General features: G+C 40.0%; 1 protein-coding gene across 1 annotated transcript; it reads left to right on the forward strand.

Moving 5' to 3' along the window:
- Nucleotides 1-8,450: 8,450 nt before the first annotated feature.
- On the forward strand, nt 8,451-20,500 carry LOC138157460 (large ribosomal subunit protein uL23-like). The gene is made up of 3 exons (XM_069083048.1): nt 8,451-9,908; nt 13,960-14,106; nt 18,986-20,500. Exon 1 carries the CDS (start codon nt 8,869-8,871, stop codon nt 9,337-9,339), a length of 471 nt encoding a protein of 156 aa, XP_068939149.1. The 5' UTR covers nt 8,451-8,868; the 3' UTR covers nt 9,340-9,908; nt 13,960-14,106; nt 18,986-20,500.
- The last annotated feature ends 6,859 nt before the right edge of the window (nt 20,501-27,359 follow it).

A 27,359-nucleotide genomic window follows, 5' to 3' on the forward strand; every position in this document is an offset into this window, starting at 1 on the left:
TTCTGCTAGGGAAAGTCTTTACAGGCTTAGGATAGACATCCCCCTAATTTACTGATGGGTTTGAGGCCTGTAGGTTACCTTCAACCTGGTTTAGCCCATTTGCCATATGGTTTTATCTGAGTGTGGCCACTGTGTATGCTACAGGTTCTTGGAGCCACAGGTGAGAGTTGGTTGCCAGGTAGACACCAAAGGTGAATGAGAAGCTCTCACTCCAGAAGTGATAGTACTCTTAGAACACCCCATACACCCCCACATGCCAAGAAATGCTATATTTGAGAGCATAAAAGATCACAAGCTGCTGATATTTCTTGCTTTTGTTCACATTCACCAGTACAGCATTTTCACTTTTTGAAATAAAAGTTACATATCAACAGTGAGATTTCCCATTTTCAATTTGCTTTGACTATTCATTTGATCCAGAAATATCATCTGCTAATCTCTCCCCTCTCCACATTATTTTCTATAAAGCTGCTTTTTGCCAGCTTAATCGTTGATTAATTGGAAGCTTTCTCTAACACATGTTTATGCCCATCTCATCCCTCACCAATCCATCCTTCAAAAAGCTGCAAAAAAAGTCATTGTCCAAATGCACAGATTTCATTATGTCTCTTTTCCTGAAAACCCTTTAGTGGGTCCCTAGGGCCTCTACAAAGAAACACAAACTCTTAAGCTTGGCATTTTAAAATCCTTCACATTTATTGATCAAAAGAAAGGCTCCATCTACACCAAAATATTTATGGCAGCACTTTTTTTTTCCAAATTCTTTTTTTTAATTAATTTGTTTACTTTTAGTTTACAAGATTCAATTCCACAATTCCTTGTGTTTCAAATTCTGTCCCCCTCCCTCCCCTCCTCCCCGCAAGGGCAGCATACAATCAAGTATAGGATCTGCAAATACTTTCACATTAGACATTAGTCAGGTTATAAAGATGGATTTTATCAGATGGAATGAAAAATGGTAAAGAAGAAATAAAACGAAACAAGAAAAAGAAAAAGATCAGGTAGTTTGCTTCAATCTGGATTCAAACTCAGTTCTTTCTAGTTCTTTCTCTGGATGTAGACATCTCTCTCCATCATGAGTCTTTTGAGATTGACTTATATCAATGCATTGCTGAGAAGAGTCCAGTCTATCAAAGTTGGTCATCACACATACGCTGTGTCTGTAATTGTGTACAAATTTCTCCTGGTTCTGCTCTTCTCACTCAGCATCAGTTCGTATAAGCCTCTGCAGGTAAATATGAAGTCCATCTGCTCCTTGTTTCTTATGGTGCAATAGTATTCCATAACATGCATATATCACAACTTGTTCAGCCATTCCCCAATTGATGGGAACCCCCTTAATTTCTAATTCTTTGCTACCACAAAAAGACCTGCTATAAATATTTTTGTACATATGGGTCTTCCTCCCACTTCTATGATCTCTTTGGGATATAACCCTAGAAGTGGTATTGCTGGGTCAAAGGGTATGAAATTATTTATAGAATGACAGCACTTTTTATGGTAGCAAAGAACTGGAAACAAAGTTGATATTGATCAACTGGGGAATTGTGGTATATAAATATAATGTAATATTTCTATTCTCTAAGATATAATGAATACAAAGAAGCATAGAAATACCTACCGTGTTTCCCCGATAATAAGACCTATCCCAAAAATAAGCCCTCCCCTTACTGTGTAAGATTCCTCTAAAATAAGCCCTCCCCCGAAAATAAGCCCTATTGAGATTGCTACTGTAGTGAAGGTGATTCCGTGCACTACACGCTACATTACGGTACCCTCTGTATGCACCGTTCCCCCCCCGTGAGAGGCACGCCACGCTCCGAGCTGCATCCAATCAGAGCTGCAGCAGTGAGCGCATCATCCTGTTCTTCCCCAGTGATTTGCTTGCTGGCGCCATTGAGAGCAGTGCCGCGGAGGAGAGCTGAGGCAGGACAACATAAGCCCTCCCCTGAAAATAAGCCCTCTGGTGTTTTTCTTTCCAAAAAATTTTATAAGACAGTGTCTTATTATCGGGGAAACACGGTAGATGAACTGATGCAGAGTGAAGTAAACAGACTCAGAGTAATAATAGACTATAACAATGTCAATGGAAAAAAACAACCACCACAAAACAATAAAAAATGAATGCTGCAAAATTACAAAGATCAAATTTGGCCCAAAGAAAAGATATGACAGGGCGGCCAGGTGGTGCAGTGAGTAAGTGCACCAGACCTAGTGTCAGGAGACCTGGGATCAGTTCCAGCCTCAGATACTTGACACCCACACAAAATAACTGGCCGTGTAACCTTGTGCAAGTTACTTAACCCCAACTGCTTAAAAAAAAAAGATATGAGAAGACATCTACCCTCCACTGTTTGGCAGATGGTGAGGGTAATCAACAAATACAATACAACATAATGCTAATTTGTGTTTTTTCTAAGTCAATATGCTGATGTCAGGAATCTCTTTGGATCTGAGTTTGACTCCATTGCTTTATGCCATTTATTTTGTGCATTTTTAATGGTATGTTGTAGCCAACTTACCATGCCCTCATCCCCTTGCCACTTAGATATTCCTCAATTTTATGATTCACAACCATACAACAAGCCTGGAAAAATGCTGCTGTTAAAAAGATGAGTCACTTTTAGGGACCACAGCTGGTTCTACCAAACTGGAAGGGTTTTGAGTAGAGGCCCAGGGATGGACTTTTATCTAAGGATTATCCTGGTTAAATTCAGAGACTTACTCACTCCATAGCTGGCCACTAGGTGATGAGTTTGAGGTCCTCAATAACTCAGATTACAGTCTACAAAGCTGTGGGATAGCTGTGATCTATGTTAGCTGAAGGACTCCCAGGGAGATGAAGGCCCAGATTGTTTGACAAATAGAAGCCAGGAAAGTACAGATCTTCAGTGGGTGTGGGTCCCTGTGGTCAAGGGTCATCTTGTAACGTATCTAAAAGTTACTTCTAAATGTTTCCCAGCAATTCTGATAATTCCTAGTGCCAATATATAGTGCTGAGATGTACAGTACAAGCAATTGCTCAAAATGTCAAAATTAAATCCAAAGATAACCCCCAATTTCATCTTATCCACTGATTTCTACTTCTCTTTTAAAGTCAGTTTAAAATGGCCACTTTATGATTTTACCTTTCAGCTCAAGGATCACCTCCTCCAGGAGACCCTCCTAGGTCTCTGCCACCTCTCCCTCCCCTGCACTTCCCCCAGATACTCTAAGGCTTCTTTCTATGTATTCTATGTTTATTTTGTATATACTGATTTATGTACGTGTCATTTCCCCTGTAAGAAGGTGAGCTTCTAGGGGTGGCTAGGTGACGCGGTGAATAGAGCGGCGGCCCTGGAGTCAGGAGGACCTGAGTTCAAATTCGGCCTCACACACTTAATACTTACTAGCCGTGTGACCTTGGGCAAGTCACTTAACCCCAATTGCCTTCCAAAAGAAAAAAAAAGAATGAGCTTCTAAAAGGCAGGGCTTTTTTTGCCTTTCTTTGTATCCCAGTGCCCAGCATAGTGCCTAGTACACAGAAGGCACTTAAGAGTTATTGCCTGACTGTGAAAAGACAGACTAGCATACTAGTTGTGTGATCCTGGGCAAATCACTTAACATCCCTGAGGCTTACTTTCTTCATCCACAGAACTGGGCAAAAATACCCATAGTAACAAATCAGCATCTCTGTTATTTAAATGAGACAATTTTGATCCTCGGTAAATTTTAAAGCAAAAATAAATGTCATTTTATTTCAGGTTATGTGATGAGAACAAGAAATAACTAACGAATGGGCAGTCTGTGTGCTGAACATCTTCTCCAAGTAGGGAGGAAGCACAAGGTGGCGTAGAGAGGTCTGGCCTTGGAGTCAAGCAGACCTCAGACAAATTAATGTGTGCTGTGGGAATGAGGGCTGGGGAAGACCTTAATGTAGAAGGGCCAAGGCCACCCACTGTACCCTAGGCCATCACCAGTCATCCTGACTTACGTCTTGTCACTAGACTTTGATGACTCTGGAGGGGAGAGTGAGGCTCCGCAACTCTGCCTCCCTTCAACCCAATTCATGGGCAAGCCAAGACATCACCCAGTGGTGATGCCATTGGTCCTATTTGAGGACTAAGGATGAACAACAACAGTGGTGGGACTACATGGTGGGGAGCCTATGGCCTTGAGGCCACATGTGGTCTTCTAGGTCCTTGGGTGAACCTTTTGACTGAGTCCAAGTTTTACAGAACAAATCCTTTCATTAAAGGGATTTGTTCTGTGAAGTTTGAATTTAGTCAGAGGGCTGCACTTGAAGACTTAGAAGGCCCAAAAGTTCATAGGATTGTTTGGATACTGGAGGCACCACATTCCACATTCGGGACAGATTTTAAAACCTTTATATAGAGTCACACGGAAGAAATATGAATTCGATTGGGGACTTGAGCAGAGTAAAGCTTTTGAAGAAGCCAAGGCTGCCATACAATTGGCCCTAGATTTGTGGCCCATGCAAAATGGTCCAGTGGAATTGCAAGTGACTGTACAAGATGATTATGCAAACTGGAGCTTATGGCAAAAACAACAAAGCCGAAATGTACCTTTGGGATTTTGGTGTAGGAAACTCCCTTCATCTGGAGTCCAGTATACACCTTTTGAAAAGCAGTTGTTAGCTGCATATTGGGCTTTGATGGAGACTGAACAACTGACTCTGGGCCATGAAGTGATATTAAGTCCTGGAATCCCAATTATGACCTGGGTAATGAGTACCCCAGCTTCTCACAGAATTGGACATGCCCAAGAGTCTAGTATAATCCAATGGAAGTGGTATATTCAAAATAGAGCGAAAACAGGCAAAAGCGGAGTCTCTGCTCTACATGAATCTATAGCAAACATAGAAATTGAGAGGAATGACACACCCCCTGAGCCAAAGCAACAGTTGGTACAGTCCACTGTAAAATGGAATGAGGGATATGATGTATTAACTAAGGAACAAAAGAGACATGCATGGTTTACTGATGGGACAGCAAAATATTTGGGGCAAAAAAGACATTGGAAAGCAGTGGCCTATAACCTATGTACTAGAAGGACTTTGGAAAGTACTGGGATAGGTGCAAGTAGCCAATATGCTGAACTTATGGCAGTATATCAAGCCATCAAAATAGAACAAGGAGGACAGTGTCATATATTTACTGATTCATGGGCGGTAGCTAATGGGTTAGTTACATGGATGCCCATGTGGTAAAATGAAAATTGGGAAATTCATGGCAAACAAGTCTGGGGCAAAGAATTATGGGAAGATATCTGGAACATGTCTTTAGTCACTGACTTGTCAGTTTTTCATGTAGATGCTCACGTGGCCCCCACCACACCAGAACGTGAGTACAATGCTCATGCTGATCGACTGGCAAAGATTGCTACTGAACATATTGTCCCTACTTTGACAACAACTGATGATCCGGTATTAGCAAAATGGGTCCACCAAACAGCAGGCCATTTGGGGGTCCAGGCCACATACCAGTGGGCACAAGATCGAGGTATTAGTATCTCTCATTCACTGTTAAAACAGATAGCAGAAGAATGTCATATATGTCAATTGGAAAAGGAGCGAACTGTTCCTCGGGTAGTAACTGGAGAGATAGCAAGAGGAAAAGTCCCAGCCCAAATCTGGCAAATAGATTATATTGGTCCACTACCACTGGATAAAGGATGCAGATTTATATGTACTTGTGTTGACACCTATTCAGGTGTACTAGTAGCTTGTCCTTATAAGAATGCAACCCAGAAAAACACTTGTAAAACTCTAGATCTCATAAGTCTATATTATGGAACCCCAATGCAGATTCAAAGTGACAACGGGTCACATTTCAAAGGCAATGAAATGAAGAAGTATTGTATACTAAACAATATAGAATGGATATATCATCATATTCCATATTATCCAGAAGCATCTGGGTTAATTGAAAGAATGAATGGATTACTGAAAGAACAGTTGAGGAAGTTAAGTTCCAATAATTCATATCAACATTGGAAGGATAATTTGTTCATGGCTTTGCGTAATTTGAATAATAGACCATTGGGAGGAAGTACACCTCTAGCCAGAATGATGACCCCCAATCTCCAAATTAGAAAACAACAAACACACAAGATCCCAATTATTGAGTATTGGACCTTGAGGCCAGATGTCCCAGCACCGTACCCAGGACCACCTGGTTCAATGGGGTATGATTTACATTGTTTAGAGGACTTTTGGTTGGACAGAAAAGAAATAAGAAAAATCTCCACTGGGATATGCATAAGAATCCCTAAAAATCACTTTGGACAGATTTTACCCAAATCAGGATTAGCAGCTCAAGGAATACATGTATTGGCTGGAGTAATAGATTCTAATTATCAAGGAGAAATTGTTGTAACATTCCAGAATTTAGGTGAAGGGCCCATACAAATTCACAAAAATGATAGGATAGTTCAAGTGATTATCGTTCCTTGTAAAACAATACCACTTGTAAAAACTGACCCTCCTTCCAAAATAACTGTCACAGGAACTGAAGGATTTGGTTCTACTGATAGAATAAAATCAGGAGCTAAAGTATGGGTAAAACGGAAGCGAGATGATGTTCCAAAGCCTGCAGAGATTATAGCACATGGGAGGGATAACACTGTAACTATTGTTTATTCTGGAGAAGATGATTACAAAATTGTATCCTTAACTCATTTATTCTACCGTGAGTGAGGCTACAATAGTCTGGTTATTGTCTCTTTGCTTCTTCTTGATTTTTTGTTTGTTCACCTTGTTTGCTAGATTTGTTTCCGCAGGCTTGGTACCCTCCACCTGTAGATGCCTGATAGCTTAAGCTGGATGTCACCCCCTGTCTGCAACTGTGATGTGTCACCCTTGGACCTGGCATCAAGCATATTAAGAACTGACCTCTCAAATGGGACCCCTTAGGACAGGGACAGCTCTACATCCGATTTCAGCAGCAAGTAGCCATAGAAGAAGAGACCTTCACCCCTTACCACAAGATTTTGGGGCCCCATTTGTTCGGGGTGGGGGGAAAGATGGGGAGCTTATGCTCAAGCCCCACCCTAAAATATGGTTTTCTGTGTTTATTGTGTGCTATTCTTGTTGTATTGCTGTGAAATTTTGTTGACACCAGTTATTCCTAATGTATTTTTGCCAAGTAAGGGACATGAAAGATCTTGGGGCCCAATATAAGGGTTATGGGATTTAAAGATCTTCCATGCCCCATTGGACTTGCTAACGTAGCAGGAAGGGGCAGAGAAAGAGGAAGCAGAAGCCAAGCTAGAGTTCCTGCGGTGGCTAGCAGTGGTGGTGACGGTGGCAGCAGCAGCAGAGGCAGTGGCGGCGGCAGCGCGAAGCCCTTTTTGAGTCAGCCAGAATTTCTGCTAAGGACTCCTGCTGAGGACTGCCAGGGGCCAGAGCTGCTGGGAGCACGCTTCCTGGATGCTGGGTGGTTGCTGTGAGTGGGGAGAGGAGGACCTTTGCCTGAGGTAGCCTGTTCTGTTTTAAAGGTTTGAGAATGTGGGTGCTTTCTACTTTATCTACCTGTGCCAATTTCATAACTACTCTGATGGCTTTCACTTTCTGGTTTTGGGACTCAGTCTTTTGGTATTTTAATAAATTTTCTAGCTTATTCCCCCATATGGCAAGCCTGATGTATTTTGTGATGGATAATTATATCAGCATATCTGTAATTTCCATAGACATTGTGAATATGGCATTGCTGATACAAAGCTATCCTGAAGGCCAGAGACCATGGTTTTCTCAGTTACCACATCCCACTGGTACAGCCATGGAATACTGATTTCAGCAACTCCCATGGAGCTGTGGGCTGTACCCCAGTGGCTCCTGCCCTAGCTGCAGGTACCTCCTGGTATCCATGGTACAATTGGCAGCAGCCACCTGAGAGAGAGCTGGCCCATCTTCGAAGGTTATATCAAAGCCACCTTAAGGAAAAGAGTGGACCCCCACCAGAAACAATGCCCATACTTGCATCTCCCTGAGGAAGAGGAATCTACAAGTGTCCCCTAGAAAGGAAGTGGTGGATATACTCTGTGGTGCTCTAGATGGATATTAGAAAGTCCTGATGCCTAAATTGAACTGATTTTTATCCCTACCCCCCCCCTTTTTTTTTTTTAAAGCAATTGGGGTTAAGTAACTTGCTCAAGGTTACACGGTTCTGGGTGTGGTGCTAAGTGTTTGAACCCGGATTTGATCCCAGGTCATCCCGACTCTGGGGCCGGTGCTCTTACTCACTGTGCTACCTGGCCGCCCCAATCCCTACCCTTTTTTGAAATGGGTAGTATGATGGCAAGCTCTAACCGAGAGGAAAAGAGAAAACAGGGAGAAGGTAAAACGAAGCATTGTCTGAATAAATGTTTTTGGTTAACTTCACTACATGCTGCTTTCGCCACCCCATATTTTTAAGTTTCAGGGGTAACTTGTGCCTAACTTGTCAAGTCAACCCTTTATAATAAAAATTCTTTTATTATCCAAAAGAAAAAAGAATGATCTAGTCTAATGTGGACAGCTAGTATAGAGTACACAGTTTGGAGCTAAGAAGACTCATCTTGGGTGAGTTCAAATCTAACCTCAGACACTTACTAGCTGTGTGCTCCTGGGCAAGTCACTTAACCCTGTTTGCCTCAGTTTCCTCATCTGTAAAATGAGCTGGAGAAGGAAATGTAAACCATTCCAGTATCTCTGCCCAGAAAACCCCAAATGGGGTCACAGAGAGTCAGACATAACTGGAGATGAAAGAACAACAACAAAAGCTGATCTAGTCTAACCCCCTTTCCATTTACAGAGGACAAAACCAATTTAAGTGACTTGTCCAAGCTGATCTGGTTCAGATAAAGTAAAGGACGTTCCTTTCCCCCAACATGGTGCTGAAGGCGAAGAAGGAAGCTGTTGTCCCCCCCAAGACAGAAGCCAAGTCCAAGGCCTTGAAGGCCAAGAAGGCAGTGCTGAAGGGTGTCCATAGCCACAAAAAGAAGAAGATCCAAACATCCCCCACCTTCCGGCGACCCAAGACACTGAGACTTAGAAGGCAGCCCAAATACCCTTGGAAGAGTGCCCCTCGAAGAAACAAGCTCGATCACCATGCCATCATTAAGTTTCCCTTGACCACCAAATCTGCTATGAAGAAGATTGAGGACAACAACACCCTAGTCTTCATTGTGGACGTCAAGGCCAACAAGCACCAGATCAAGCAGGCCGTAAAGAAGCTGTATGACATCGTCGTGGCCAAGGTCAACACACTGATCGGGCCCGATAGAGAGAAGAAGGCCTATGTCCGTCTTGCTCCAGACTATGATGCTTTAGATGTTGCCAACAAAATTGGAATCATCTAACTTGCTGTGTCCCCATTACACCTATGATAAAAATAAAGTTTTCCAGAAAAAAATAAAAAAAAAAAGAAAGTAAAGGACGTTAATAATTTCCAAAGTGGAAAAATCTATCTTGAATAACTGAGGATTAACTCCATCAGTTATGAAGCTAAAGCCTGACAACTGTTTTCATCTGATCAAGATAATGACAGCTGTATTTACAAGGACATTTCAGAATTATGGTAAATGGGATGGTCCACGCCCGTGTTTCCTCATATTCTGCCAGTCTGGGCTAAATACCAGCTCCCACTTGGTGTGACAGGATAAGGAAACCAACAGCTGAGGAATGAGTCACAATGTGCCAGAGATGATTAAATACCAGGAGACAATGTTCTGGGAGTGAGGGAAGGGAGCACTCATCCTTCACAACTGAATGAAGGGTTTTTCTTTTAAAGAGTATTAAAACAGAACAATTTATATCATCACAGCAATATTGCAAAGGAAAACAACTTTAAAAGACAAAACCCCTGGTCAATGAGGTGACCAATCATGACTACAGGAGGAAGATCATGGTTCCTGCTTCCTATCTTTTGGTGAGAGAAAGAGTGAACTAGAGGTGAAGAATGGAGCTTACATTTATAGACAGGATCACTGTGTGTTTTACTTGATTACACCTATTTGTTACAAGAGAAGGATTATTTTTGTGGGGAATAGTTAGGGAGTAGGGAATGACAGAGATGCAAAAAAAAGTGTCACTGAAACATTTGAAAATACACAGAAGAGATGAGAAGGAACAAGCTGGGCAATGTTGATACTGTCATGTTAAGTTTAACATATATTTTTTAAAAACCAAGCTGGATGTCACAGAGATATGTAACCCACAGTTTCATATACAAGCCTCTTTTTCTGTTCTTCATTGTATGTGGAAATGTTCATGTTGATTGATGTTTATCAAGGGAATAACATAAAACAAGAAAAAAAATTTTAAAGCATATTTTCAGATCCTTCCATTGTATAAGGTTTTTATAAACTGCTTTCCTCTTCAGCAACCAATTTCATGATTGAAATTATTTTTATACTTCATATTTGCCATTTTAAAAGGGAATTTATTCCCAATTCAGTAATCCTCTTGACTTTTCACACCTCATATCATTCTTGTTTATAATCTCTTATGCATTTGCCATGTTCCATTTGGTAAGATAATAATTTTTGTATATTTTCTACCTTCCTCCTAAATGTAAGCCCCATAAAGGCAGAAATCATACCACACTTATCTTTACATTTCCTACACTGCCTAGGACATTAGTAGGTTCATGATAAATGTGTGCTGAAATGGAGGTGGAAGGGACAGTTATACAAAGTATTTCAGGTAGAAAGATGGAAGAGCATAAACATTCATTCATTTATCTATTTAACATTTAAGAAACCCTACTACATACTGTACTAGTCCCTATAGGTTATAAAAAAGATAAACAGGAGCTGGTCCCTGCCTTCACAATTTAAGGACTATGCTCTATGTGTAGGAAGAACAAGGTCTTTGTTGGTTTAGAACCAAAAAACTCAGGCTTTGCTAATGACAATTGTGTATTATAAAGATAGGGTTTTAGGATATGTGATTGGAGAACTCTGACCTTCCCTTTTTGACCTGCCTTTGTTTATTTCCCAAATTCATTTGTAACTCATCCAGAGAGGATCTTGGGAGTGTGTCAGATTGTCTATAAACAAAAGACTTTGATCTCAGGCCCAGACATTAGGGTCTGAGAAGGAAAGACCATTGAGGGTAGGAGGGGTGGGAGTAAATATTCTCCTGACCTTTTGTTAGCTAAGTGTGGTGGCCATAATTAAAATGCTGTCAGGCAGTCTTTTTTAGATAGAGGTTTTAGCCACTCTACCCTGAAAGACTGAAGTTGAGAGGTCTGAGCCAGGTCAGTAAAAATGGTGTATAGCAAGAAATAGGCCTAGTGAGAGCAGAGCAATGGCCTCATCAGAAGATACCATGGGATTAGATTTACCCCAATACAATAGTCCTCTCATGCATGAGTACTATACTTCTTCTATTATATTCTTCTACTATACTTATATTCTTTTTTTTTTTTTGTATAAGTAATTGGGGTTAAGTAACTTGCTCAAGGTTACATGGTCAGTTATTTTTGGGTGTGGTGCTGAGTATCTGAGCCCAGATTTGATCCCCAGGTCATCTGCAACACTGGAGATAGTGGTGGACTGGTGGTGCTCTTACTCGCTGAGCCTCCTGGCCGCCCCTTATGCTTATATTCTAAGAAGTACTATTCTTCTCCCCAGGGATGGTGTACATATCTGGGGGAGAGTGTGCCTCTTCATTTCAGAGGAATATTTTATTGCAATTTATCTTGCCTTGTTATTTTGTTAAATGCTTTTGCTTTGAACTAATTGTACTCAGTCAACTAGAGAAAAGAAAGCAGTAGTAGATGTGGGTTCACAGGGTACCTCAAAAGTAGGATGGTTATTTTGGGGATCCCAAAAAGGGGAAAGGAGTGCCCATGTACAATATATATTTCTGAAATAAGATTCAGTACTTTTAGTATGAACCTGGGGTTTGGAGCAACTGCTTAATCTACCTGAGCTAAAAAGAACACTGGTTTTTATCATATGAAGGATATTGTTCTATAATAGAACAGGGAAAGAAACCTCCAAGCATTATACTTTGTGGATTTTCAGTCTGTGGTAACAAAGAGTATTACAAAACACTTTAATAATTTAAAAAATTCCTCTCATTGGAACTCTTTCAGAATTCCCTTAGTACAAGGGTTTTGAACCTGGAGTCCATGAATTTGTTTTTAGAAAATAATTTGATAAGAATATTCTTATATATTTGGTTTCTTTTGTAATACTACGAATTTAATTTTATTCACTTAATAACAGTCTTTGGGGAGTGGTCCCTAGGCTTCCCCAGTTTGCCCCAGGGGTCCCTGACACAAAAGAGGTTAAGGGCTCCTGCTTGGAGTTAAGCTCTTTCTATAGTGAAGGAAGTCTTGCAGTATTTACCTACTTCTCTATTTACTTGACTATTCCTTTAGGAAGGTGATGCCATGATTTGCAAGTGAATTGGATTTAAGTGAGAGAGGGCCAAGCAAAGTTACTCGGCTCATTCTCTCCTCTTTAGTTATCTGGGTCCAGTAGTAAGATATAGATCAGGATGACTGGAGATGCCTCCCTCCTTACCTCTCCCTCCCCAAGATAATATAGGTCATTTAATAGATATGTTAGGATTTGAACCCAGGTCCTCTAAGTCCAAATCTAGAGTCTGTAGACTATATCAGACTGCTTCAACCTAAACCTTTGACCTTCTTTTTGATCTTCAGGGACTTTAGTCCAACAAATCATTCCCTTTCATGTACTTTTCTTCCCGTGTACTTTCATTTAAAAAAAAAACTTTATTTTATTTTGGACTTAAGAAATAAACCAAGCTTTTCCGGAGAAGGTGCATCTATGAATTGTAGAGAGTGATTTCATGGGGAGGTTGAGAAAATGGCTTTTCCACATGTGCTTAGGTAAGCCTCTCTCAATTTAATTTCCTGGCAGAGGCCTGGCTCAGTGATGTAGTTTGTAGTTTGATATACCTTCTGCCTGGAATTGACATGAAGTTGGGGAGATGTTATTCCCTTGCTTTAGTTATGTCCCTACTCTCTTAATGGCAAGTTTCTATAATCAAAAGCTTTGGGAGGTTTTTTTGCTTTTTTTTTTTGAGGGGCAATTGGGGTTAAGTGACTTGCCTAAGGTCATACTGCTAGTAAGTGTTAAGTGTCTGAGGCTGGATTTGAACTCAGGTCGTCCTGAGGAGAGCGGTGCTCTATTCACTGCTCCACCTAGTCACCCCTATAATCAAAAGTTTTGTAAGTATAGTACCAAATCTATTAAATAATTGATTCTGGAACATTTTAGGTTACTATAAGATTGAGTTATTAGGTTTAGGATTTTAGCCCAAACAACAACTAGTTATTTAGATTTGATATCTGTTGTTAGTATATGTAATCCTGTATAAGTCAGGGTCCTTTAATTCTTTGTAATAGTATGGGAACAACTAGGTCAAGGGCTTGTGAGGATATTATTCCATTACCTAGTTAATAGTATACCTGCCTCAGTTTTGTTATAATTAATGTTAAAAAAAAAAAAAAGAATGGTTTCTGGTCTGCTTTGTAAATGGTTTAAAAAGGTATTTGGGGAGGCCAGGTAGCACAGTGAGTAAGAACACCTGCCCCAGAGTCAGGATAACCTGGGATCGAAGGCTCAGACACTTGGCACCCACCCAGAAACACCTGGCCGTGTAACCTTGAGCAAGTTATTTAACCCCAATTGCTTAAAAAAAAAAAAAGGCATAACATGACCAGAAGTTGGAATTGTTTCATTGTTTGATATATATTTGTTACAAATTGATTACTTAGTATATTTATGTATGTATTGGAGCCTGTTACTAATTCCTTGGTGAAATATCATCCTCCTGGTAGAATTAATAATGAATTAATGTAAAGTATAAGGAACTGGGTTTTAATGTGAGTTTCTTGAACATGACAATTGGCCAAGATTCCAATTTTGATTTCCTAAGAATGATAAGGGCATAAGGTTTAGGAATGGTAATTTAAAATTGTTACAAGGTCACTTTTGTAGGAGAGTGGACAAAAGAAGGCAGAAGAAAAAGAAGCTGAGATGAGGTACTAAAGATGACTGGACCAGAGAACATCCATCAGATGATGCCTGCCCCCTTCCACCCTCCCCCCCTCCAGTTGTGTGAGAAGAGATTTTTGGACCTTGAAGGTACAATTGATTGTTACTACTTTCTTTTGGGTCCCTGTATCTGTACTCATAAAGGGGACTGCCCCCTTGTAATTTGTCAATGCGTTGATCTTACCTAAATGGGAAATGGGAGTTAGGGTTACAGGACTCCCATTTACATAGTAAACAGGTTCATAAGCCTTCAGACAGTAATAGAGATTACCAACTAAACTGCCAGAGCTTTAGATCTGTTAGCTGATCAGGCTGCTTAAACAAGAGAAGCAGTCCTTCAGCACCAGTTAGTGTTAGACTATTTTCTGGCAGAAGGAGGAGTGTGTGGCAAGCTGAACATGTCAAACTATTGCATAAGGATTGATGATAATGGAAAAGTGATAGAAGAAATAACTAAGAACATTAGAAAACTAGCCCATGTCCCCCCTGTCTGGCACATCCTGGATGGGCTGGTTCACTGGATCTTGGTGGAAGAAATTGTTAGGAATCATAAGGGCAGAGTAATCTTGCTACCTATGTGTCTCTCCTGTATTATTTGGTTAATAACTTGAATAGTACAGGAATCTGTCAATAAGATAGGGCAGATACATGTATTCAACAATGGAGAGGTAAAGATTCTAACAGAAAAGATTCATGATTCCACTAGAGCAGTACACTAGTGATGAGAAATGTGAACTGACTTTGAAACAGTTTGAGAAAGGGGTAGCTTAAAGATGTGGAAACCAAATCTTTATTAAAAAGAAAATAGGGGAATTGTGAGAAATGCTATAAGTTTGGTTTCCACAGATTCTATAGGAACAATGGATGTTCCAAAAAGACAGATGTTGCACAGGAAGTGCAGGAAAGGTGTAAATCAGGATGAGGGGAGGAAGGGCAGAGCAGCCCTATCCAATCATATAGGAAGAAATCTGTAAGTTTACCCTTGAAAGGTGCCTGAGCAAAGCTGAAGGTCCAAGGATGGTCACCAACTTTTCATTAACACACGTTTACCCTTATGCTTAAACTACTGACACACCCCAAATGGAATTAGAGCCTCATTATCTGATCATGGGGTGCATGTAGCTCATGTTGGTGGGAGGAGGGAACATATATGTAATGGGCTGGTCAGAAAGATTGTAACCCAGAAGAGCTGGAACCAATCCCAGTTTTAAAGGGAGAAACAAGGCAGGAAATTAGAATGGAAGCAGCATAAAAGGGCTTGAATTTGTCTGATTCTCTGTAGTCTTTTGAAGAGGTTACCTATTTATTCAGGACAGAATAAATGTAAAATAAAGATAATGAAACGCTTCCTGACTTTCCAACAAGTATTGTTTATTCCTAGACTGAGTATGTTTATAACATAGTCAACATGTAATTTCTTCTAGTCCCACTGATCTTACATGGCATCACTTTGTACTCTCATCTTTTCCCCCTATATTATTTCCCTTGTTCACATTCTTCACACTTACCATTTTTAATACCAATGCCTTTTTTTTTTTAACCCTTCCTTGACCTTGCTACAACATTTAGCACTTGCCCCTGCACTGCTTCTGGATATGCTTTTCTTCCCTGCTCTAAGACAACCTAGTCTCCTGGTTCTCTTGTCCCCCTAGCCTCTCAATTTGTCTCCTTGGCTCATTTCCCATAAGGGGGCTGTTGCCCAAGGCTCTATCCCTTGCCTTCTTTGTCCAAATTCTCTTCCTTGATAGTTTTCCAATTCCCATGACTTCAGCTATCACTTTCTTGAAAATATCTCTCAGAGGGGTGGCTAGGTGGTACAGTGAATAAGAGCTCTGGCCCTGGAGTCAGGAGGACCTGAGTTCAAATCTGGCCTCAGACACAAAACACACACATATACACACACAAAACTAACCATGTGACCTTAGGCAAGTCACTTAATCCCAATTGCACCTCCAAAAAGAAAAAAAAAGAAAATATCTCTTAGCAGTTTATCTCCAGCCCTGATCTCTCTTGTAAGTGCCAGATAGATCTTGGAAGCTATCTGCAGGACATTTTCACTTTGATGTCTAGTGGCAACTAGTACTTACCAGGCCCAAAGACAGATTTATCTTTGCACCTAAGCCAGATTGTTTTGTACTTTTCTACTTCTCTAAATGTCATCACCATTCATGCCTCTCCCATATCTGAAACCACGGAGTTGCCTTTGCCTCTCCTCTCATATTCAATTGATTGCCAAGTCCTATCAATTTCCCACCTACAATATCTCATATCCAGGGACATGCTGAGGCCAACACCAGGCTTGCAAGAATCCACTATCAAATTTTCAGTGTGAACATTTGCACCTCAGAAGTCAGCAATTACTATAAATCAGGGCTTGATATTTTGTTTTGTTAGTTGTCTAGACTTGAATGTAAATAATATAAATTAAATGTAAACAATGCAAATTAAACTCAAAAGTGGGTGCAAACATTTTATTTTCTGGAAGAGCTGGTATTTTAGAAAATAATTTGATAAGTATATTCCTATATATTTGGTTTCTTTTGTAATACTATGAATTTTATTTTATTCACTGAATAACAGTCTTTGAGGAGTGGTCCCTAGGCTTCCCCCTACCTATACCCCCTTGCGTTGCTCTATAAAAATTGCTTGAGCTCAGTAGGAGTGCTAAAGTAGAAGGCTCCAGGAATGAAGTTACCACCAGGCCTGGGAACTGGAGGCTAACAATAATTAATAATAGTCATAAGAACAATAACTTGCATTTACACAATACTTGAACGTTTACAGAGTGCTTTACATCCATTATCTCGTTTGAACCTTAAAACATCTCTGCTGCATTCTATCCCTTCTCTATTAAACCAAACTGCTTTTCTACTGTCTTGTTTATCTCTAGAGACAGACACAGAATCTTTTGATTGCCAAGATGAGCCCCATTAGACAGAAGTTCTCAGTCTTTAGACATGGATACAAACACTTGCACTGGCTGTCTGCCGTAGGTGGGATGCTTTTCTGCAGCTTCCACCCACCTCCTTCCCTCCCCAGCCTTCCCCTCTACAGTTACCTTCCACATACACTGTCTCTTGTCTGCCTCTACTGACGTAGGTATCAAATCCTCGACTAAAATGCAAGTTCCTCAAAGGCAGGCATTGTTTTCACCACTCAGTAGATCGCCCAGCACATAAAGTTAATGCTTAGTAAATGTTTGGTGATGGACTGGTGTCATCTGTCTATCACTTAGTACAGGAGTCTGAAAGAGCCACCTGGGGGCATGTAGATGTTAAAGTGTCACATAACTTTAGTGACAGTGATGGGGGTACCTGGGGTCTATGTCAATTTGTGAAACCAACTTGTAAAACCAGTCTGTTCAATTGTAACTGCAATTTGTCCTTTCCCACCCTTGAGATCTGCCGCTTCTCCCAATCCCACACTCCACCTAGGCAACACCCTGTGACCCCTTTGTTCTTACTTAATCTCTTCATTTCTTCTGGGCCTGGCCCACAACCTCCTTTGTCCTTGCCTTTTGTCTCCTTCAGGCCTGGCCCAAACCTTATCTAAACTATCTATTCACATGCTCCTCTTGGTCAGCTCTGACCTTGGTCTATGCACTGAGGCACCTCCCGTCCATCCAGACAGCCCTGACAATAGCAGCCCTACCCTTTAAAGGGAAAAGCATGTACCCCTCTCACTTGCAGGTCCCCTAAAGGACTCTTGCCCGCTTCTCATGGAAGCATGACAATAAACTTCTACAACTCTCACTCCAATTAAGCCTGAGACCTTGAATTCTTTCCAGATGATATTGCAGGTTTTCTGGTCTTAGATAAGATCATAATTCCTGCTGAACCTATTGGGATCCCGTCCCCCATCAATAGGATTTGAACCAAGCTCTTTAGGATTCAAGGGCCAGCTTGATTTGACAAATGATGGAAATGGTTCCTGCCATGTTTGTAAGAACGCATGCTAGTGCCTACAGGAAGGACACCATTAGCCTAGCAGGGTGGCAAAGAGCTGCTCTGTCAACATACCCTATATATAACAACATCCAAGTTGTACCATGTGTATCATGAGCTTTACCTGCCTACCCATCTGTTCCTGGCTATAACACAAGCCTAAGGCAGGTGTTCATCTAGAGAGCAGAAACACCCGTTACCTTACACCACTTACAAAGGGCTTTCCCATCATTACCTCATTTTCAGTCTCTCAACAATCTTGAAAGGGAGGGAGAGAGACCAGAAAGTGCTGGACTTAGTTGAATCCAGAAAACCTGTATCGAAATCCTGTCTCTGCCGCTTAAGAGGCTGTTACCCTAATCAAAGGCCTTAGTTTCGTCATCTGTAAAATGAGGAGAGTAACATCGGTAGGTAGTACTTTCCACACAGGGCAATTATGAAGCTAAAATGATAAAATGTATGTAATGTACTTTGCAAACTTTAAAGTTCTATATAAAATGGTCATTGCCATCATGACATGATTTTGTAGTTGAGGAAACTGCAGCTCAGAGGAGTTAAGTAACTTAAAGCCACACAGGCAGGAAGCAGAAGAGCAAATCCAGGAAGATAATTTGTTTGGATAGCAAATTGTGGGGATTTTTGATAGTTCTGATATTCAATAGTGGCAATGTGGCTGCTTGAAAATGTTTTTATAAAGCCCCCCCACACCCCCTCTCCCTTGTAATCAAGACAATGACATCAATAAAACGGATACACTGGTCCACCTGGCTGCTTGTTGACATCTGAAGCCATTTCTGCAGTAATGAGACTTTCAAACCTATGCAGGGGAACCCTAAACCATCTGCTTTGCCTGGAAGCCTGAACTCATGATTGTGTACTTCCTGACCTTCCTCTGAATGTGTCCAAAGCTGCCTCTAGTTGTTTACAGAGCCCTGGGCAGGTGTTAGTCTCTGGGAGGAGCAGATGATGATATCCAGAGAGAAGCTAATGACCATTTTTTGGTTTGTTGGTTTTTGTTTTTTCAGATAGAGGAAGAAAACAACAATAACGTGCTTTGGTGGACACAGCTGTACTCCCAGTTTGGGCACTGACATTTTGCTCTAAATTAAGGATTAGCTGTAGAGCTAGATGGTGCAGTGTATGGACACCACCCCTCCCCCCATTCAGCCTCAGACACTTACTAGCTGTGTGACTCTGGGCAAGTCACTTAACTGTGATTGCCTCCCCTACCCACCCACCCATGCCCCCCAAAATAAATGAATTCAGGAAGAGTTGTGGAGCATTCTTTGGATAGTGGGAGTGAGGTTTTCCTTTGAATTTAGCTTCAGGATTCAGAACTCAGCCAGCTCAAATGTTTCCCTCACAGAAACTCTCAGAGCTCTACCAGTTGGAGTTAAGGCAGGACAATAAATAAGATTTTTGAAGCATTTAATGGGGAAGCCACTGAAGATGAAGGCCCACTATGGAAATGATCTCAAAATTGGAAAGAAAAAGCCTCCACTTTGCCCCATTTGGGAATCTGACTTAAATAAATGCAGTATTCTCTCAACTTGAGCTCTCGTGCACAGCTTGGCCTCCCTGAGGTGACTTTCCTCAGGATCTAGAGTAATAATAATAATAACCATAAATAATAAGTGTTTATGTAGCATTTTAAGGTTGGCAAGGCATTGACAAATCAGACTTCATTTTCCTGTGGGGGAGTGGTTTCAGAAAAAAACAAAAACAAAACATGGCAAGACCTATATGAACTGATATAAAATGAAGTGAAAAGAACCAGGAGATCATTGTGCACAGTGACACCAATACACCAATGTTGCAATAATGATCAACTGTGAAAGACTTGATTGGACTAATCAATAAGGTGATCCAAGACAGTTCCAAAGGACTAATGAACAACAAATGCTATCCACCTCTAGAGAGAGAACTAATGAACTTTGAGTGTAAACTGAAGTATAATTTACTTGTTTCATTTTTTTATATATTTTTTGCAATATGGTTAATATAGACATTTTTGCATGATTTCATATGTATAATTGATATCATATTGTTTGCCTTCTCAGTGGGTAGGGGAGGTGTGGGAGAGAGAATATGGAACTTAACATTTAAAAAAAGTTTAAAAAAGACTGCTAAAAAGTAAATAATAAAAAGAATTTAAAAACCTGCCTGTTTTTAACCATTTATCTAATGGAAAACATCTCATCATCTTATTAATTTGTATCAGTTTCACATATATACTTATATGTTAAATATGGGATATTATATGTATTAATTAAATATATATAACATGTATACCTTTATGAGAGAAATTTACTGTAAAGATTTTCCCTAGTTAATGCTTACCCTTCTAATTTTTACCTACATTGGTTTTGTTAGTACAAAAACTTTTAAAATTTTATATATAACAGTCATTCTGGCAAGGTTTGCACTGTCTGCCTTTGCAAGGCATTTCAATGTCAACATATACATTGATGCTTCAGTGGAAAGATGGACACAAGGGAGTCTGGTGAAATGTATGTTGGAAAATATGGCTCAGGTTTGAGGAACAAAAAAGGCCTAAAATATGTGAACTGACTTATTTTCACACTTAAATACCTTTATAAGAATGATGTTTGATTATAGTTTGATCACATCGTTAATGAAAATGAGAAGGCCAACAGAGGTATTTGTAAATTATTTTCTTCAGCAGGCTACATGTGGAGATTGAACTTGGAGCCCAGCTCAGACCTTGCCATCAGCAGGCTTTGGGGGCAGTTGATCAGTGTCAGCAGAAGTTGTTAGAAGGAGCTTATAGGGGAACCTTGGAGGGTGGTGTGTAGGGTTCAAAATTATCCAATATGCAAGAAAAACCACTGAGACAGAGCTCTGAGCCATTAACCATTTATTAAAGAGATTAGACCCCTTCAATGAATGGGACCTCAGATCTTCTAAATTTTCTGAGATGCCCCCTTGCAACAGGGCTTTACTTTTGTTGGGCTTGATACCCATCACTCAGAAGAGGTAAAGCAAAATACAGGATCTCATTGGTTGAAAGACCTTGCTTTTTACCTGCCAAGAGGGCCAGAAATAATGAATCATGGATGGTCACAGGATGGGCAAGGCAAGGGTCATCTCTGCAGACTAATTGGTCACAAGATGGTCCCTTGTTCATATTGGGAAAGAGAGGGTGGTCCAGAGGTACAAAAATAAGTTGGGGGGACTGTCCATATTACATCAAGCATCCTACACACACTGGGTTTGGTCATCAGCATTTCTGTGGTTACACAAGTGAACTTCATAACTGGTAAATAAGTGATTAACAGTGGATTCATAGATTTTAAAGTTTGAGGCTCCCTATAAAAAAGAACCTATCTTATTTAATTATATCTATATGATATATGTAAAACATGCATTAATACGTATTATTCTTATATTATTAGTTGATTAAACTGACTAAATGCATGTTACTAGATATAGCAGCAAACACCATAGCATCCCCAGGATGGCTGCCGATACAGGTTCTTAAATCTGCTTTTCTAAAGGAAAGCAACTCAAAATGGGTTAACAATCTTAATCAAACATATGTCATTTACCTAGTTTAGGGGAAAAAGATCAGCACCCTGAACTTCAGAGAATACAAACAAGTTAAAAGCAGACAGAGAAACAGATCAGCAGACAGGCTTCCAACTATCTGACCATTACATCCATACCTAGTCAGTTACCAGAGAGGGAAACACCAACATCTGGGTTTTCAAAGCTGGGGGGCTCAACGGCTGCCCAGAGTCACGTCTGGTCAAATCACAAAACTCTTCTCAAAGTGAGCCCCAAAACAAAATCTCACATCAGGGTATATACAGCCTTTTCCTGGCTCAGAGAATGTCACAACTGTCTTAACCCACTGCCCAATAAAAAGAAACCAGGTGTGGACATTCCTGAAAAACAAGCCTCTCACCACAGGCTCCATGTAACCACATTCAGCCTATTAGGGGGCAAAGTATATTTTCAAATCAAGGAAGGTTCTCAGAGTCACTTAAGACTATCAAAGGGCCTAGGTGCAAGGAACATCTTAAATCCCCAATCCCATAACACTAGATGAGTGCATCAATAACAATTGCAAACAATCATTACCCCTATGGAATTGCACTGAACTGATTAATACTGATAGGAGCAAAATAGAGGTCTAATTAAAGTCATCTTTATCCAGGAGCACTAGCTCACAAGCACTTGTGGCTACAAGAATGCAAGGGCCCTGGTCACAATTCCAGGGCAGAGAAGAATGCTTGTCATCACTCACAGAACACAGCACAGGTCAAGAGAGCAGTGACCACATCTCTCCCTAGATCTTACCACTTTGGAAGGACTAAAACCTACAGAGCCCCAGAGCTAGCTCAGAAAACAGCAGCAAGAAAGGCCTGGAGCTTGGGATAGTGCCCCCTTCATCCTGGGAGAAGGGCCCAACTATAATATAAAGTTAAAAGTCAAGGAATAGAATGGAAAAATGAGCAAACAACAAAAGGACCTGACCATAGAAAGTTACTATGGTGACAGGGAAGAGCAAGACATAAACCCAGAAAACAACAGTGAAGTCAAAACAGTTACATCTAAAGCTTCAAAGAAAAATCTGAATTGGTCACAGGCCCAAAAAGAATTCCTGGAAGCACTAAAAAAGGACTTTAAATATCAAATAAGAGAAGTAGGGAAAAACTGGGAAAAGAAATGGGAGTGATGCAAGAAAATTGTGAAAAGAGAGTCAACATAATAAGGACAATAACACCTTAAAAAACAGAATTGGTCAAATGGAAAAAGAGGTAGAAAACCTCAATGAAGAAAATGATTCCTTAAAAATTTTAATTGGGCAAGTAAAGCTAATGACTACATGAGACATCATGAAACAATAAAACAAAGAAAAAAGAATGAAAAATAAATAGAAGAAAATGTGAAATCTCTCATTGGAAAACTGACCTGAAAAATAGACTAAGGAGAGGTAATTTAAGAATTATTGGACTACCTGAAAGCCATGATAAAAAAAAGCCTAGACATCATATTTGAAGAAATTATCAAAGAAAACTGCCCTGATATCTTAGAACCAGAGGGCAAAATGCAAATTGAAAGAATCCACCAATCACCTCCTGAAAGTGGTCCCAAAATGAAAACTCTCAGGAATATTACAATGAAATTCCAGAGCTCCCAGGTCAAGGAGAAAATACTGCAAGCAGCCAGAAAGAAACAATTCAAATATTGTGGAGCTACAGTTAGGGTAACACAAGATTTAGCAACTTAGACATTAAAGGGCTGGAGGGCTTGGAACAGGATAATCCAGAAGGCAAAGGAGCTGGGATTACAACCAAAAATCACCTATCCAGCAAAACTGAATCTAATCCTTCTGGGGAGAATTGGATATTCAATGAAATAGAGGACTTTCAAGCATTCCTGATGAAAAGATGAGAATTGAATAGGAAATCTGACTTTCAAGTATAAGACTCAAAAGAAGCATAAAAAGGTAAACAGGAAAGAGAAATCACAAGGAATTCAATAAGGTTAAACTGTTTGGACTCCTACACATGGGAAAATGATACTTTGTAACTCCTAAGATTTTAGGGCATTGTTAGGGCAGTAAGAAAGAGAATACATAGAGGGCACAGATGTGAGTTGGATATGATGGGATGATACCTAAAAAAATAAAATTAAGGGGTGAGAAAGAAAAATGCACTGGGAGAAAGGGGAAGGGAGAAGTAGAATGGGGGTAAATTATTGCACATAAAAGTGGAACAAAAGAGCTTTTAACAGTGATGGGAAAATAGAGGAGGTGGGAGGGGGAGGCATTGGAATTGGCTCAAAAAGGGAATAACATGCACACTCAGTTGGGTATAGAAATCTATATTACCCTACAGGAAAGTAGAAGGGGAAGGAGATAAGAGAAAGGGAAGGGGGTGCTGATAAAAGGGAAGGTTGAAGAAGCAAAACACTTTTGAGGATAGACAAGGTGAAAGGAAGAAGAGAATAGATAAATGGTAGAAAACAGAATGAAAGGAAATACACAGTAACCAAAATTGTGAAAAATAATTTACAGCCAGTTTCTCTGATAAAGACCTCATTTCTCAAATATGCAGAGAACTGAGTCAAATTCATAAGACTATAAGTCATTCCCCAATTGATAAGTGGTCAAAGGATATAAGCAGTCAGTTTTCAGATGAAGTAATCAAAGAAAATATTTGTAATTGTTTACATTCCTACATGGGAAGATGATACTTCTAATACCTAAGAAAATAATTAGAACCAGTTAGAAAGAATATATGTAGACAGAGAGTAAGGGTGGTAGTTGACTATAATGGGATGATTTAAAAAAAAAATAAAATTAAGATGTGAGAATGAGGGAAAGATGAGAGGATGGCGGGTAACAACTGAAGCTTACTTTTTTAAAAAATGGCTCAAATGGGTGCACAATCTAGATATAAAGGCTGATATTGTAAACAATCTGGGAGAACAAGGAATAGTTTACCTGTCAGATTGATGGAGAAGGAAAGATTTTATGTTCAAACAAGAGATAGAGAACATTATGAAATGCAAAATGGATAACTTTGATTACATTAAACTGAAAAGTTTTTGTACAACTAAAACCAATGTAACCAAGATTAGGAGGGAAGCGGAAAATTGATAAAGAATTTTTATAACCAGAGTCTCTGATAAAGGCCTCATTTCTAAAATATACAGAGAACTGAGTCAAATTTGTAAGAATACAAATCATTGCCCAATTGATAAATGGTCAAAGGATATGAACAGACAGTTCTCAGAAATGAAATTAAAGATATCTATAAGCATATGAAAAAATGCTCTAAATCACTACTGATTAGAGAAATGCAAATCAAAGCAACTCTGAAGTACCACATTTCACTGGTCAGATTGGTTAATATGACAAAACAGGAAAATGATAAATGCTGGAGAGGAAGTGTTAAAGTTGGAACACTAATGCATTGTTGGTGGAGTTGTGAATTGATTCAACCATTCTGGAGAGCAATTTGGAACTATGCCCAAAGGGCTATAAAAAATGCATACTCTTTGACCCAGAAATACCACTTTTTTTTTTTTGCCTTTTGGAGGGCAATTAGGGTTAAGTAACTTGCCCAAGGTTACACAGCTAGTTTTTTTGTGTGGGTGTTAAGTGTCTGAGAGAAATACCACTTCTAAGGCTGTATTCCAAAGAGATTATACAAGTAGGGAAAAGACCCATATGTATAAAAATATTTATAGTAGCTCTTTTTGTGGTGGCAAAGAATTGGAAATTAAGGGGATGCCCATCAACTGGGGAATGGCTGAACAAGTTGTGGTATATGAACGTAATGGAATATTATTGTGCTATAAGAAATGAGGGACAGATGGACTTCATAAGAACCTGGAGAGACTCATATAAACTGATGCTGAGTAAGGAGAGTAGAACCAGGAGAACTTTTTACACAATTATAGATACACTGTATCTGTGATGACTAAGTTTGATAGACTGGGCTCTTCTCAGCAATACAAGGTTATAAGACAACTCCGAAAGACTCATGTTAGGAAGGGATATATACATTCAGAGAAAGAACTACAGAATCTGAATGCAGATTGAAGCAAACTACTTGCTCTCTCTCTTTTTTGTTTTGTTTTTTTTCTGTTCCTTTTTTCTTGCTGTTCACTCCATTGGTCATAATTCTTCTTTACAACTTGAATAATGTTTAATGCGAAGATATTTGTAGAACCTATATCAGATTGCTTGCTGTCATTGTGGGGGAGGGAAGAAAATTTGGAATGCAAGGGATTGTGGAACTGAATGTTGTAAACTAAAAGTATATAAATAAATTTTTTTAAAAATTAGCTCAAAGCGGGGTGGCAAGGTGGCTCAGCAAGTAAGAGCACCGGCTCCAGTGTCGGGATGACCTGGGGTTCAAATCTGGGCTCAGATACTTAGCGCCACACCCAGAAATAACTGGCCGTGTAACCTTGAGCAAGTTACTTAACCCTGATTGCTTTTAAAAAAAAATTAGCTCAAAGTTGGCTAGAAGGACTTCAGATCTTCAGCAGCTATGACAGTTTGCAGAATTATCAACACATAGATGCTAAGGACAAAGTGAGAGATCAGTGCAGTGTGGACTATGGGACCTGGAAATTTGGGAATGCAATCCGGCCTTTGCCCTCTGGCCGAGAAGTGACTGAGGCACAGCAGCTGTTCAGCCACTGCCACATGGCTGCTTTAGAGCTCCTGGCCTGCAGATTGTGGGGGGACCAAGCCACCAGTATGAGGGGTAATCCCTCTTGCTTTAACCTGCTTGGATCTGGATTGCAGTTTGGGGTGGAGGTCCTAGGGTGTGTGACCAGTTTGCCAGAGTGTGGGGAGGCTTCCGAGAAGGCACCCAACTAATAGCTCCAGCAACTGAGAAAACCCCAGCGATTTGGGACAAAGCGCCCAACTCTGGTAGCAGAGTTCTACTGTGACAAAAAGCTCAAAAGTCAAGTAATTGAATGGCAACATGAGCAAATGAGAGAAGCAAGGCAAGCACAGTAATCCAACTTTGGACTCCTTTTTTGGGGACAAAAAGGATCAGGGCATAAAATAGGAGGAAGACAGTGAAGTCAGAACTCCTGCACCAGAAACTTCTAAGAAAAGAATATGCTGTTTACAAGCCATAGAGGAGCTTAAGAAGGATTTTAAAAAGCAAATAAGAAAGGTGGAGGAAAAATTGGGAAGAGAAATGAGAATGATGCAAGAAAATTATAAAATGAGAGTCAACAACCTGACTGAAGAAAATAACACCTTAAAAAAAAGACTAACTCAAATGGCAAAAGAGGCCCAAAAAGCCAATGAGAAGAATGCCTTAAAAAGCCAAATTTTCCAGATGGAAAAAGAATCTCAAAAGCTCGCTGAAGAGAATCATTCCTTCAGAATTAGATTGGAGCAAATGGAAGCTAGTGACTTTATAAGAAATCAATATATTATTAAACAGATCCAAACAAATAAAAAAATAGAAGGCAATGTGAAATATCTTATTGAAAAAAAACCATGGATCTGGAAAATAGATCCAGGAGAGATAATTTAAAAATTATTAGACTACCTGAAAGCCATGACCAAAAAAAGAACCTAGAAATCATCCTCCAAGAAATTTTCAAGGAAAATTGCCCTGATGTTTTAGAACCAGAGGGCAAAATAGAGGTTGAAATAATCCACTGATCACCTCCTGAAAAAGATCCCAAAAAGAAAACTCCTAGGAATATTATAGCCAGGTTCTGGAGTTCCCAGATCAAGGAGAAAATATTACAAGCAGCCAGGTAAAAATTTGAATACTGTGAAAACACAATCAGGATAACGCAGGATCTGGCAGCTTCTACATTGAGGGACTGAAGGGCTTGGAATATGATATTCCAGAGTTCAAAGGAGCTGGGATTAAAACCAAG

Source organism: Petaurus breviceps, unplaced genomic scaffold (genome assembly GCF_028583685.1).
Source record: "Petaurus breviceps papuanus isolate PSGF00001 unplaced genomic scaffold, PetGlider_PUasm1.0 172, whole genome shotgun sequence".
Classification (NCBI taxonomy): Eukaryota; Metazoa; Chordata; class Mammalia; order Diprotodontia; family Petauridae; genus Petaurus; species Petaurus breviceps.